Source organism: Apium graveolens, chromosome 7 (assembly GCF_009905375.1).
Source record: "Apium graveolens cultivar Ventura chromosome 7, ASM990537v1, whole genome shotgun sequence".
NCBI classification, from domain to species: Eukaryota; Viridiplantae; Streptophyta; class Magnoliopsida; order Apiales; family Apiaceae; genus Apium; species Apium graveolens.
The window spans coordinates 78,831,027-78,843,501 of record NC_133653.1 but is presented as its reverse complement, the minus strand read 5'-3'; the positions used below and the strand labels follow the sequence as shown (position 1 = coordinate 78,843,501).

The following is a 12,475-nucleotide window of genomic DNA, read 5'->3' as shown; positions in this document are numbered from 1 at the left end:
TCTGACATACAGGCTGGTTTATACAAAAGGGCGAGGGAATTATATTCTATCAGGATTCTCAAACAGTGATCTAGCTGGAAGCTTGGACGATAGGAAGAGCACAGGTGGTATGGCATTTTACTTGGATGAAAATTTGATCACTTGGGTCTCACAAAAGCAAAGGTTTGCTCTATCGTCTTGTGAGGCGAAGTTTATGGCAGCCACTGCTGCAGCATGTCAAGCCGTGTGGTTGCAACGAGTCCTTAGTCACATTACTGATGTCAAAACAGGTCCAGTTGTGTTGTACATCGATAATAGATCTGCTATAGACTTGGCACACAATCATGTTTTCCACGGAAGGAGCAAACATATTGATCTGAGATACCATTTCATTCGTGATTGCGTTGAGCAGGGTTTGGTTATTATTAAGCTAGTTAACACGAATGAGCAAGGGGCCGATATTCCGACCAAGATATTGGGTGCAGCAAAATTCGAAAAGATGCGGAGTCTACTTGGAGTCAAGAAACTTGAAGATGTTTAGATTAAGGGGGAGTATGTTGGGATTTATTTTAATCTAAACATATATGTGTTTTATTTGTTTTGTGTTTGAATAAATCAACAGCTAAGTATATGTTGGATTAGGAACCGGTCTTTAGAAAGTTACGTGGGTTTGGGAGTGTAGTTGATGATGCACAAAAAAAGCTTAGGAAGTTGTGTGTGTTTGGGAGTGTAATTGATGATGGGCAAAAAAAGCAACATGTTTTCCTAATTTGTAGGTTTTCTAGTTGTCAGTAGTTATATATGTAATTGTTTTCTTTCTGTGAAGGAGAAGAAGGTTTCCATTGCAGATAATTAAATTGTATTGTTTCTGCACTTTCACTTTAAAACTAACAATATGTAATTCAAGTGTAGAAGAAATGAGGAAGAAAAGATCAGAGGAAGATAAAAAAGAGTTTAATTACTGAACAAACAAACTAGTCTTTACAATTTGTGATCCACACATTACATAGCTACTGATAGTTCTCACAAGATCCTAACAAACAAAGTAACTGTATATTCCAGCTGCAAAAAATATTCTCCAAGAAGCATGAGGATGTTCCAAGTATTAAACAGACATGACACTAAAATTTTCAGGGGCACATTTGCTAGATGCAAGTGTATATAAATATTTTTTCTTTGTTTGAAAAAATAAAAATATTGTATAACTTTATTTTCTAATAAAGAAATATAAAAATAGAAGAAAGGTTAGAAAATATTAAATATTATATTATAAATTATTATCTTGAGCAAAATTATAAAAAAATATTTTAATCCTAAATATTATATAAGTTACAAAAAAATTAGGAAATAATTACCAAGGGAATAAGAATATTAATCTTTTTGATAAGTGCTATATACTACTAATCTTGATAATAAAATACAAGAGTAATAGTAGTTTTTCTTAAAAAACTTGTATATTATATTATATTTTAAATTTTAAATATTACAGTTTTTAGGTAATTAGTTTATTTTAAATTATCATAATATTTAAATATTAATAAAAGATTTAGTTTGAAATATTAATAAATAAATTAATGTTTATATATAAATGTAAATAAGTCTATATATGAATTAAATTTTATATGATTATCTTTTTATTTATAATTATTTTATCTTACTCTTAGATTATCTTCAAGGGGAGTAGTTATAATAATTAGTTAAAATAATATAAAATATATGTTATTTAAAATTTATTCAATTTGTAAGAAATTTTGCTATTAGTTATAATGATTAGTTATATTTGAAAAAATAATTTTGATTTGTTAATTCAAATTTCAACACTAATATTTTTAATGGCTACCTTTTGATAAAGAAGGGTTATGAAAGAAATATTAACAAAACATTAATTATTTTTTATTTAGTACAAGTGAAAATAAATTATAGTACTATTCATAAAAACATATTTAATGATATTGTTGTAATATTTAAAGATTGGGAAGAAAATTAGTTAATAAACATTGCTTATATATTTCAAAACATTTGCTAACTTTTTTATTATATTAGTTTATTAGTAAATTTTTATATAAATAATGTAAATTTGGTTAACATTAAAAGAAAACTTATATTTTTTCAAGGTAAAATATTTTTGTATGTACACTTGGCATTACATTATATAATTTTATAGAGGAAAGTTCTAAAACCACATTTTAATCGGAGACCTTATAGACCACATATGTCCTGCAATCAAAACACTATAAAATATATTATTTTGTGAAGTATGTTTTACGAGTATCACTAATTCATTAAAATTATTGAAGATCATTTAAGTTTAATAAGTTGAATGTGTATGTTCTCCAAGCTGAACAAATGTTCTGCAAATTTAACATGTTTTGCAGAATAAAATATTTTTGTCATGTTTTACATGCAGTACATAATTTTGAATAAAATAAGGATCTTTATAGAGCATGATTCGCAAAATAATATGTTTTGCAATATTTTTATGCAATATTTAACTTGTAGAACATGTTGTACAAGGTCTCAAAAAAAAAGTGGTCTCCAAGATTAAAAAAAAGTGGTGTTCATAGAATTTAAACGTATAATTATATATATATATATAATTATATATATACCATAAATATCAATTATAAAATATTTATATACATGTACACCTGTTACAGTTAAAGAGTAGTCTTTTTTTACATATTAGATATAATTTCTAAAATTTTCTTGTCACATAGATATTATAATTAAAAAGTACATCCCATTGAAAATACTCTTATAATATTTTGCATGCCCGATGCACCACATGGCAAGTCAGACCTATGGCCACATCATCAATTTTGGCCAACTGTTACCTTTCACATCCAACGACGTGCTTCTTATTAGCCGGGGACTTTTTCTAAAAAATAATGTATAAAGACTACAAAAATTTGTAGATCTCTCTTGATGATTAAATATTGTAATTTAAAAAAGAAATCAGGTAATGCATTTCTAATTAACCAATAAGTTATATAAACATTTTCTTCTTCCGTAAACATAAAATAATATAAACTCAATTTCCAAGTATGAGAGCACAAGCCTATCCATTTGGGCACAAATCAACTCTAGCACTAGTGGAAGAACATTGTGAGAAATGCATTAACTGTTGAAACCTCAGCTTGCACTGCTCCTTGATATCAAAGTATATGAAAGATAGGAGGCAGAAGAAGTCCAAACAAATTCCGTTAACTTATGAAACCAACCTTTGAACGTCGGGAACATGTGAATAAATTTGATGCTCTTAATGTTGCGTATTTAATTAAATTATTACTAAAACAAAAACAACATGGTCGTTTATTTGGGACGAATATCGTTGTATATAACATGATAATTGTGCCCAGAGTATGCATGCAACCAACAGCTAGTCTCCAAGCTCAAGTTTATACATTTGATCAGCAAGGGAAGTCGCATCCTCATTGTACAAATGCATAAAATAATTTATAAATTCGTCCTTGTCCGTTGCCGGCCGTCCAACTTCTACATTTATAAGGGAATCTAATCATTAATTTTAAGATTTAATAAAGTAGGAATAAAATTTTGTTCTAAAAGACACAAGTAAATTTGATAGGAACGGGTCATTAGCTTTATTGAAGTCATATTGCTCAGTACCAGACTTCGTATAAGTAGAATTACTTTCATATTATAGCAACTAGCAAGAATATTGCAAGCATTTCATATCAGAGGACTTTTAACTGAAGGTACATAAACTTATAAGATGTCAAAAGAAGCTCAGGATTCCAATGAATTTGCACGGGGACTGCAATTAAATGGTGGAACAATTCTTGGAATGGTGACAAAAGCTGCTATTCAACTTGATTTATTCGAGATCATAGCTAAAGCTTCCACTGTAAATGGTACATCTCCTTTCGGAGATGATGCTAGAAAAATGTCCAGTGATGATATTGTAGCTCTGCTTCCCACAAAAAATCCTGCAGCACCAGCAATGCTTGACAGAATTCTCCGATTTCTGGCTGCCAAGTCCATTCTTAATTGGACCACAGTAGCGGGAGAAGATGGCAAGGAGAAGAGTCTGTATAGTCTGACAAGTATATGCAAATATTACACTTGTGATGAAGATGGAATTTCACTAGCTCCTATGTTGGTTTTGCTTCAGGACAAAGTTATCCTTGATTCCTGGTTTGTCTAATCTGTCTCTTCATCTTTCGAATTTACTGTATCAAATTATAATCTACTTATAATTCATTTTGTTAAAATAGCTTGGTGAAACACAATAGAACGTGTCGTGGATTCTTGATAAAACCACTAATAAATATGAATGTCATCAATGTTTTTTAGGACTACATTGAAAGATGCAGTGCTTGAGGGAGGAGTTCCATTTAACATGGCTCATGATGGTATGCATGCATTTGAATACCCTGCAATAGACAGCAGATTCAATGATGTTTTCAATCAAGGAATGTATAACCAAACCACTCTAATCATGAAGAAGATTTTAGAAGTTTACACTGGATTCGAAGAAATCATAGAAATCGTAGACGTTGGTGGTGGAACAGGGGCAACGCTAGCTAAAATTATTGCCAAGTATCCCCGGATTAGGGGAATCAACTTTGATTTAGCTCATGTCATCAAGGGTGCCTCTCCTTTACCTGGTAATATTGTGCGTGTTTTGTAAGATTCTATTGAAACAAGAGAACGGCATTGAAATGAGTCCTTAAAAGAAAGAAAATTTCCTATCTAATTATCTAGTTATTTATAAATGTACTTGCAATGCTAGGTGTGGAGCATGTTGGAGGAGATATGTTTGTAAGTGTCCCAAAAGGAGAAGTCATCTTCATGAAGGTGAATACTTTTGCTACAAAAAAATAATCTTATAAATGTATGATGCAAAACGTTATGACTACTTAGAGAAGAAGAATTTTTCGTAATTTTTGGCATACTTGGCTGTGCAGTGGATACTTCATGATTGGAGTGACGAACACTGCTTAAAGGTTTTAAAGAATTGCTGCAACTCTCTTCCTGAGTTTGGTAAAGTGATAATCATAGAATCGATTATGCCTGAATACTCAGACACGGATTCTTTGGTGAAATTAAACAATGCTTGTGATGTTGATATGGTAATGTTGGCATTGAATCCTGGAGGAAAAGAAAGGAGTTTGAAAGAATTTGAGGAATTGGCAAAAGAATCTGGATTTGCAGCTGTAAAACTTATGTGCAGCGCTGGTTTTTACAGTGTTTTGGAGTTTTATAAGAAAGCTGTGTAGTTTATTGCATCAATCTTGATAGTATCTGATACATTAGTATGTTTCTAAGCATTTGAACATTGTTGGGTGTGTTCCTGATTAATAAGCTCTTTGGTGTGTTCCATTGGCATTTTTTTTATATAAACGTATGAAATTTTCCAATTTTTTTGTGATATTTTCTTATAATATGGTTACCTATTTTACATTCACCATATTCAAAATTAGCATCAAAGATGTTGAAAGAATGACTCTTATGAAGAGCAAGGCAAAATTATTGAAGATGCTTCCAGAAATATTGAGTAGCCTTAATCTTATATGCATTGAATTTGAATCCTAATAGACAGTGTAGGCGACTATTAGTACTTAGCAAACAGTGTAAAATGTAAAGACTGCATTCAAATCAATTTGAATGCCTTCTCTTGTGGGTAATTTGAAGGCTCCAAATACATTCATCATCCTTTTAAATGCTTTATCTGCATCTATGTACATCTTCACCTCTTTATCATCCTCTGAATCTCTTCCTTACTAAGTTGGGTTCTATGGAGAACCATCTAAATTGGAGACCACTAAGACCTTCTTACTGTTGATTTGAACATAATTCAGTGCTCCAAATTAACCTTAGATACCTATGCACAAATTTTTTACATACATCCACATAAATTTACACATGTATTGTATCCAGTTTAATATTGTGAATCTGGTGATATCAACAGTCAAATCCTCATAATCATAACCTATAACATTATTTTCGAATATTACACATTTTTAAACAGTTCTCTGGTTTCACATAAATTAACTACCTTGGAGCATAAAATGTTGCTCATTTTCACTACTCAGCATTGCAACAACAGATGACATGGTTGGCCTGTCTCTAGCATATGGTTGTACACACAAGAGACTTATCTGGATTACTCGAACCACTTCACAGGAATTACATGAATCCACGATCGACTAGTTCCAAACAATTTCCCTCAACAAAAAGTTTCCATGCCCGTAAAACAAATTTAACATTATTTTGACGATTACAGTTGGATAATATTCGGAAAGCATCTATATTGGAATTTACATAACCAAGAAGGTTAAGGTCTTCTTCTGGATGACAAAAATCTCTGATTCTCTCTCCACTAACAAACTCCAACACTAACTACACCAAAACTATAGACATCAGACTTAATTGAGAATACTCCATCTATCAAATACTCCAGAGACATGTAACCACTGCAACAAATGAAAAAACATATAACTCTGTACAATATAGTTAGAATGCCAAGAATTATTCCACAATTCTTACTGTGTCCCAGCTACTTTGGTTGTATTTACTTCTATTTCACTTCCTCCAAAGGTTCTTGCTAGGCCGAAGTCTGAAACTTTTGGATTATTGGCATAATCAAGTAAAATATTGCTGACTTTGAGGTCTCCGTGGATGATTCTTAATCTGGAGTTCTGGTGAAGATAAAGAAGTCCTCTGGCAATACCTTCTATAATGCTGTAGCGTTTTAACCAGTCCAGCGACTTGCTTAGATCCTTGTCTGTCAAATTTATACCAAATTAAATAACTTTATCCAGGTTGTATTTTTTAGTGTTTGAATTAGTTGTAGAATTTGAGGAAAGAATAAATCTTTTAAACAACAACAATACCGAATATAATGCAATCTAAACTTCTTTCAGGAAGATATTCATAAATCAACAACATTTCCCCATCCTTAATGCAGCAACCAAGAAGCTTTACAAGATTTCGGTGCTGAAGTTTGACTATAAATGAAATTTCATTCTTGAACTCACGTAATCCTTGTTTGGAATTCCTTGAGAGCCTCTTGACAGCAAATTCTTTTCCATCTTCCAAAATTCCCTGAAAACAATTTGATTAGGACATAAATATTCTGCATTAGGAAATACACTATTTTAAGTTCTAAAGAATTAAGGAAGTAAAGAAAGCTGCCAGTACAGCAGCACAGGAGATGCTTCTATACTGTGATACCAATATGATTACCTTGTAGACCGGCCCAAAGCCACCCTATCCTAGCTTGTTGTTTATGGAGAAGTTATTGGTCGCATTAGCAATTGTTGTGAATTCGAAATATGGTATCTGCATGTCGTCCCCCTCATTTTGATCTGTGGTATCTCTGTTTTGGATGGCTCTTAATTTTTCTACAGAATGTGAATCGACATAGTTTATACATGTTGCATGGAATGGATGAAGTAAGAGTATATGGATATACATTTTATAACAATAGAAAGAGAAGAAAGTGTCTGAGCTTGGATTAGCAATTTTGGCATCATATATCTTGCAGAGCAGTCGATGTTTTTAAAATGTAAAATGGTTGTCTTGGACATTACCTTTCCTCTTACTGCCTAAGCGCTTCAGATACAACCCTAGCAGTAGAGCTACTACTATAACGCCCACTCGCATTTTCAGTCTGGAACGCTTAGCACCCCCCCCTGCAGTGGTTGCACTCAGATATTTTGTTCATATCCATTATGCAACATATGGAAGAAGACTGTAAAAAATGCATTAAGATTTTATCTCTGAGATTATCTCAATTACCTAGATCAAAAACAGCAAGTTTTACATAAAGATCTAGCGAATCACTTGTCTTGACTCCAATGTCAGTAAGCTCATCAAACCATATCAAGCACCCACTTCGACCTTCTGTTATATCCATATATGCGTAAGCGGTACATTGACAACCAGTGCTATCACAACTACCATACGCACCACATAACGCATACCTGTCGCAGGCATCCTTCTGCACAGCAAAATATATTTCCCAATTCTGGTTCTGATCGTTCCATGTAAATAATTGCAGCGTTCCACTTAAAGTCAACACCATCCGCATAATGATAAATCTGTCCCAAACTCCATATTTGTAATATGTTTCATTTTCATTGATGACAAATTTATCTGTCAAATCTTTGCTCTGTGTATTAGTAGACATGCTATTTAGCTGCATGGAATCCCAGAAACCATGTCGGTAATGCAAAACTGAACCATTCTGCAGAACTAGTTGTGGATATCCAACAAGGCTAATACTGCATGTGTAGTTACCATGAGAAGGATCATTGGCACTTTTCCATGATTTAAGATTCCTCTCTAAACCCTTTACCAAGTCCCATCCAAGCTTCATCCCCGGTAAAAGAGTATCTCCAGGGTGATCAAAACTTTGCCATTGGTAAGCATCAGCATTAAAGTTATTTTCATCCCTAACTACGAAATTCCCAGAATCTAATAGCTGTGCCACGGGATTGGTCACTGACAGAGATGAATTCGCGATCCAAATTGTGATTTTCTTAGCATTCATAAGTAGCAAAGCTCCTTGATCATTAATCTTCAGCATACCTGGAATATCACTTATTGGATTATCTCTGTTTGCCACCCACAAAACTGTACTGGATCCTGTTTTCTTGTACCATAAACCCAAGTATCGGTTCGTGGAATTTCCAAGGCTGAAAAATCCCAACTTATGATAGCTCCGCTCCAACTGTTTTATAGTATTGTCGTCCCTTTTGTGAAATTAAATTAAGATGTGGTTAGACCATAGATTATAAATAAGCTAAACAAGTCATCTATAGTAAACTTAATGGATTAGATAAAAATTATAGACTCTACAAGAAAAGCAAACTTCACAACAAAAAACTAATTGAATCTTTGATATATTCCGGAGAAGACCAACAACAGGGCCTTCACACCAAGCAACGCATATGATGCAGAAGAACATGACATGACATTGCCAAGGACATGTGAGATGAATCAGTTCTCTAAACAGGCGCATTAGTATTTATGTTGCACTGCCATCCCTGTATTAAAAGCCATACATCATACATAGACTTGCATAATAAAGAAATGTTCAAATTATGTGTCGTCGTTTAGCATGGCTATTTTTAATAGTTGCTTTTGTTGGTGAATTTGGTTGCTTAGGCCACAGTGATTCAGTGTCTCAAGTCTTTTGTTGGTGAATTTTGTTGTTACAGGATCACTTTGCTTTCATCTGACCAATTCATGAATCATCTCTCAGCTCTATCAACTATGTGGCATGTATATTATATAATATCTGTGAACACATGACCGTTTCTATATATCTGTATAAAGTATAATAAAGATTAAAGAACCCTTCTAGATGAAGCAAGCTTGACAAGTAGAAATTCATTTAAATATAATCCTGTACATAAACTTGTTCTTGATTGTGAAGATGATCAGTATAAGTATTAAGTATTAGCTGGAAATATTTGTAATGTGAAAAAATTCAATATTGACAGGATGTTTCCAACCATCTCAAAATTTGCAAAAGCAAGGGGATAGAAAGTAATCAATGGAATGATTATAGGAAATATATAAATGGACCATGGTGCTTGGACTACAAAGGAAAACAGAGATTGTAAACAACTGTTGTTTCTTGATAAGGAAAACAACTTGATTGATGCTGTCATCTTTTATCGCAAATCCTTCACAGGGCTTGAAAAATTTCAGCATTAGCATACTGCAAACAGCATCATGCTCGTTTGCTTGATTGGTCATTTGGATGGACACAATATAACCTGCTTTAAATACCTCATAAACATGTGCATCATTATAACAAGGTCAGGTGATGTACAGATGGACGTAGATTTATAAGGTAAAAGAAGCGAGACAAGTACATGTACACAAAAGAAGTATAGAAGATTAGTATATCAAACTTATTTATCCCTACATATTCAGTGCTAAAAAGCCCCTCAAATTCTCTACTGAATCATAAATACAACATAATACAGCTCGAACCTTTTAAAATGAAAAATGAAATTTTTTGGTTCCAGCATAAAAGAAATCCTTTTCCCCATAAGCCTGCAGCACTGTAATCAATAAAAGTACATCTTCTGAGGTTATTTCGAATCGCAACAGAACAAGTTTACTACCTAGGAGTCATATGCGTTATAGTTAACTTATTGTTCGACGGAAAGTTTGGTTTGTCTGTTGAACCTTCTGGATCACGAGGTTGCCTCTCAATGAAAAAACCAGGTTGCTGAGGTTGAGGTAGTTCATTTTCACTACTCAGCATTGCAACAACAGATGACATGGTTGGTCTATCTCTAGCAAATGGCTGCAGACACAACAGACCAATCTGAATAGCTCGAAGCACTTCAAATGGGCTGCAACAATCCACGATCGCACTGTCTACAAGTTTCAAACATTCTCCATCTGCATAAAGTTTCCATGCCTGTAAAAGAAATTTGACAATAAGCACAGGTTAACAATATCAGGAAACATTATTATTCATAGATCAGCCCCTTGGAAACGAACTCCTGTCTCAAGCTATGAAAGAAAAAGAAGGGGACTTACATAACCAAGAAGGTTAAGGTCGTCATCTGAATGATAGAAACCTCGGATTTTTGCGCCACTAACAATCTCTAACATTACCACACCAAAACTATAGACATCGGATTTAATTGAGAATACTCCATCGATCAAATACTCAGGAGGCATGTAACCGCTGCAAGTAAATAAACCAACATATGAGTTTGAAGAATAGAGGAAGGAAGGCCGGAGTTATTTCAGAGTTCTTACTGTGTCCCCGCAACTCTAGTTGTATTCACTTCTATTTCACTTCCTCCAAAGCTTCTTGCTAGGCCAAAGTCGGAAATTTTTGGTTTCTTTTCATGATCAAGTAGAATATTGCTGACTTTGAGGTCTCTATGAATGATTCTTAATCTTGAGTCATAGTGAAGATAAAGAAGCCCTCTAGCGATACCTTTTATGATATCGTTGGCCAGTCAAGCGTCTTGCTTAGTTCCTTATCTGTTGATATAGCAAATCTTTGGTATTATATCCGGTTGTTTGGTACACTAGTAGAGTGAAAATTTGTAAATGTCTGGCTTAATTTGAAAGTTTGAGGGAAGATTTAAAATTATAGAACTATACCGAATATAATGGAATCTAAGCTTCTGTTGGGCATGTATTCATATAGCAACAGCATTTCTCCTTCTTTTATGCAGTATCCAAGAAGCCTAACAAGATTTCGGTGCTGAAGTTTAGCAATACATGATATTTCATTCTTGAAATCATATAATCCTTGTTTCGAGTTCCTTGAGAGCCTCTTCACAGCAATTTCTTTCCCTTCTTTCAAAATTCCCTGTACACATTTTCGCTTTCACTTTTAGATTGTGGTATAAGAGATCACCCTTTTATCACTTACTTTATAACTTTATTTAAGTCTGACAAAAACTAAAAAATTAGTGAAGTGCAAAAACTTTCCATTAGCATGGTATATGCTGTACTATGTTCTATATTGTCATACAAATATGATTACCTTATAGACTGGTCCAAAGCCACCCTGCCCTAGCTTATTACATATTGAAAAGTTATTAGTTGCATTTGCAATTTCTGTGAATTCAAGCACCGGTGAGTCTACATCCTCCCCATCGTTTTGGTTTGTGGCACCGCTAATCTGGATGGCTCTTAGTTTTTCTGCAAAGTAATAAAAGATTTATTGGATTAAAACGAACAGAAGCATGCTACCGAATCCTGGTGCTCCATTGCTGCCTGCATTTAGATCAGACACTGCAGTGCAGGTGAAAATGGAATATGAAATGGGAATTAAATTAAATGTAAGCAAGAAGATGAAAGGCATAAAAACATAAAATCAATAAACAGTACATCTTTGCAACATAAACATTGTGGAGGATGAGAGAAAGTCTGATGTTAGCATTCATTTGTATTTACACTCTACAGGAACCAGTCTAGTATGTTTATGTGGCATGGAATGGAAAAAGTAAAAAGTATTATGTATAAAATGTATGTGATTTAATATGGATGCCAATGCATTCCATTCCAGCCAACCAAAAACAAAGCAAATGTCTGGGGTTGTTTTACAGTACCACGGGCACTTTCAGCAATCTTGGCTTTGGAATTTTTTTGTCATTTGGATACAAATTTTGTTGCAGTCAAATAATGCGAGATATGCAATGAGAATCTCAGGGACACTACCTTTCCTCTTCTTGAATACATGTATCGAAAATGACCCTAGTAATAGAGCTGCTGTTAAAAATACAGCCCCGGCTGCAATCCCCACTCTTTTCAATATCGAGAGCCTACTTTTCCCTGCAGTGGTTTCAGTAAAAAATATGATATACATAAGAAAGAGAGTAAAACGACGTGATTAGCCAAACAAAAGGAGTTTGTTCAGAGACGATATCTATTACCTAGAGCAGAGAATTTTACATAAAGATCTATTGTTTCACTTATGTCAACTGCAATGTCAATAAACTCATCAAACCATAACAAGCATCCACTTCCACCTTCTGTAACA

At 33.6% G+C, this 12,475-nt stretch overlaps 3 protein-coding genes across 3 annotated transcripts; 1 reads left to right on the top strand and 2 right to left on the bottom strand.

The window, feature by feature from the left end:
* Window positions 1–3,687: 3,687 nt before the first annotated feature.
* On the top strand, window positions 3,688–5,260 carry LOC141672364 (caffeic acid 3-O-methyltransferase-like). The gene is made up of 4 exons (XM_074478941.1): window positions 3,688–4,134; window positions 4,294–4,607; window positions 4,733–4,797; window positions 4,908–5,260. The coding sequence occupies exons 1-4, from the start codon at window positions 3,713–3,715 to the stop codon at window positions 5,217–5,219; spliced, it is 1,113 nt and encodes a 370-aa protein (XP_074335042.1). The 5' UTR covers window positions 3,688–3,712; the 3' UTR covers window positions 5,220–5,260.
* Window positions 5,261–6,322: 1,062 nt separating this feature from the next.
* LOC141673776 (G-type lectin S-receptor-like serine/threonine-protein kinase At4g27290) lies at window positions 6,323–8,533 on the bottom strand. The gene is made up of 4 exons (XM_074480517.1): window positions 7,744–8,533; window positions 7,536–7,637; window positions 6,490–6,727; window positions 6,323–6,416 (listed from the first exon to the last, which is right to left on the bottom strand). The coding sequence occupies exons 1-4, from the start codon at window positions 8,531–8,533 to the stop codon at window positions 6,323–6,325; spliced, it is 1,224 nt and encodes a 407-aa protein (XP_074336618.1).
* A 1,349-nt stretch (window positions 8,534–9,882) lies between these two features.
* LOC141670408 (G-type lectin S-receptor-like serine/threonine-protein kinase SRK) lies at window positions 9,883–11,666 on the bottom strand. The gene is made up of 5 exons (XM_074476239.1): window positions 11,477–11,666; window positions 11,089–11,299; window positions 10,735–10,965; window positions 10,510–10,660; window positions 9,883–10,387 (listed from the first exon to the last, which is right to left on the bottom strand). Exons 4-5 carry the CDS (start codon window positions 10,651–10,653, stop codon window positions 10,082–10,084), a joined length of 450 nt encoding a protein of 149 aa, XP_074332340.1. The 5' UTR covers window positions 10,654–10,660; window positions 10,735–10,965; window positions 11,089–11,299; window positions 11,477–11,666; the 3' UTR covers window positions 9,883–10,081.
* Window positions 11,667–12,475: the final 809 nt, after the last annotated feature.

Coding starts and splice junctions, on each gene's coding strand:
- LOC141673776 (XM_074480517.1), bottom strand. CDS start 8,533: ATGCTGAAGATTAATGATCAAGGAGCTTTGCTACTTATGAATGCTAAG. Junction 6,728..7,535: donor CTTAGGCAGTAAGAGGAAAG/GTAATGTCCAAG, acceptor TAAATTTGACAG/ACAAGGATCTAAGCAAGTCG. Junction 6,417..6,489: donor ACCAAAGTAGCTGGGACACA/GTAAGAATTGTG, acceptor CATTTGTTGCAG/TGGTTACATGTCTCTGGAGT.
- LOC141670408 (XM_074476239.1), bottom strand. CDS start 10,653: ATGCCTCCTGAGTATTTGATCGATGGAGTATTCTCAATTAAATCCGAT. Junction 10,388..10,509: donor ACCTTAACCTTCTTGGTTAT/GTAAGTCCCCTT, acceptor TTTCTTTTACAG/GCATGGAAACTTTATGCAGA.
- LOC141672364 (XM_074478941.1), top strand. CDS start 3,713: ATGTCAAAAGAAGCTCAGGATTCCAATGAATTTGCACGGGGACTGCAA. Junction 4,135..4,293: donor AAAGTTATCCTTGATTCCTG/GTTTGTCTAATC, acceptor AATGTTTTTTAG/GACTACATTGAAAGATGCAG. Junction 4,608..4,732: donor GGGTGCCTCTCCTTTACCTG/GTAATATTGTGC, acceptor TTGCAATGCTAG/GTGTGGAGCATGTTGGAGGA.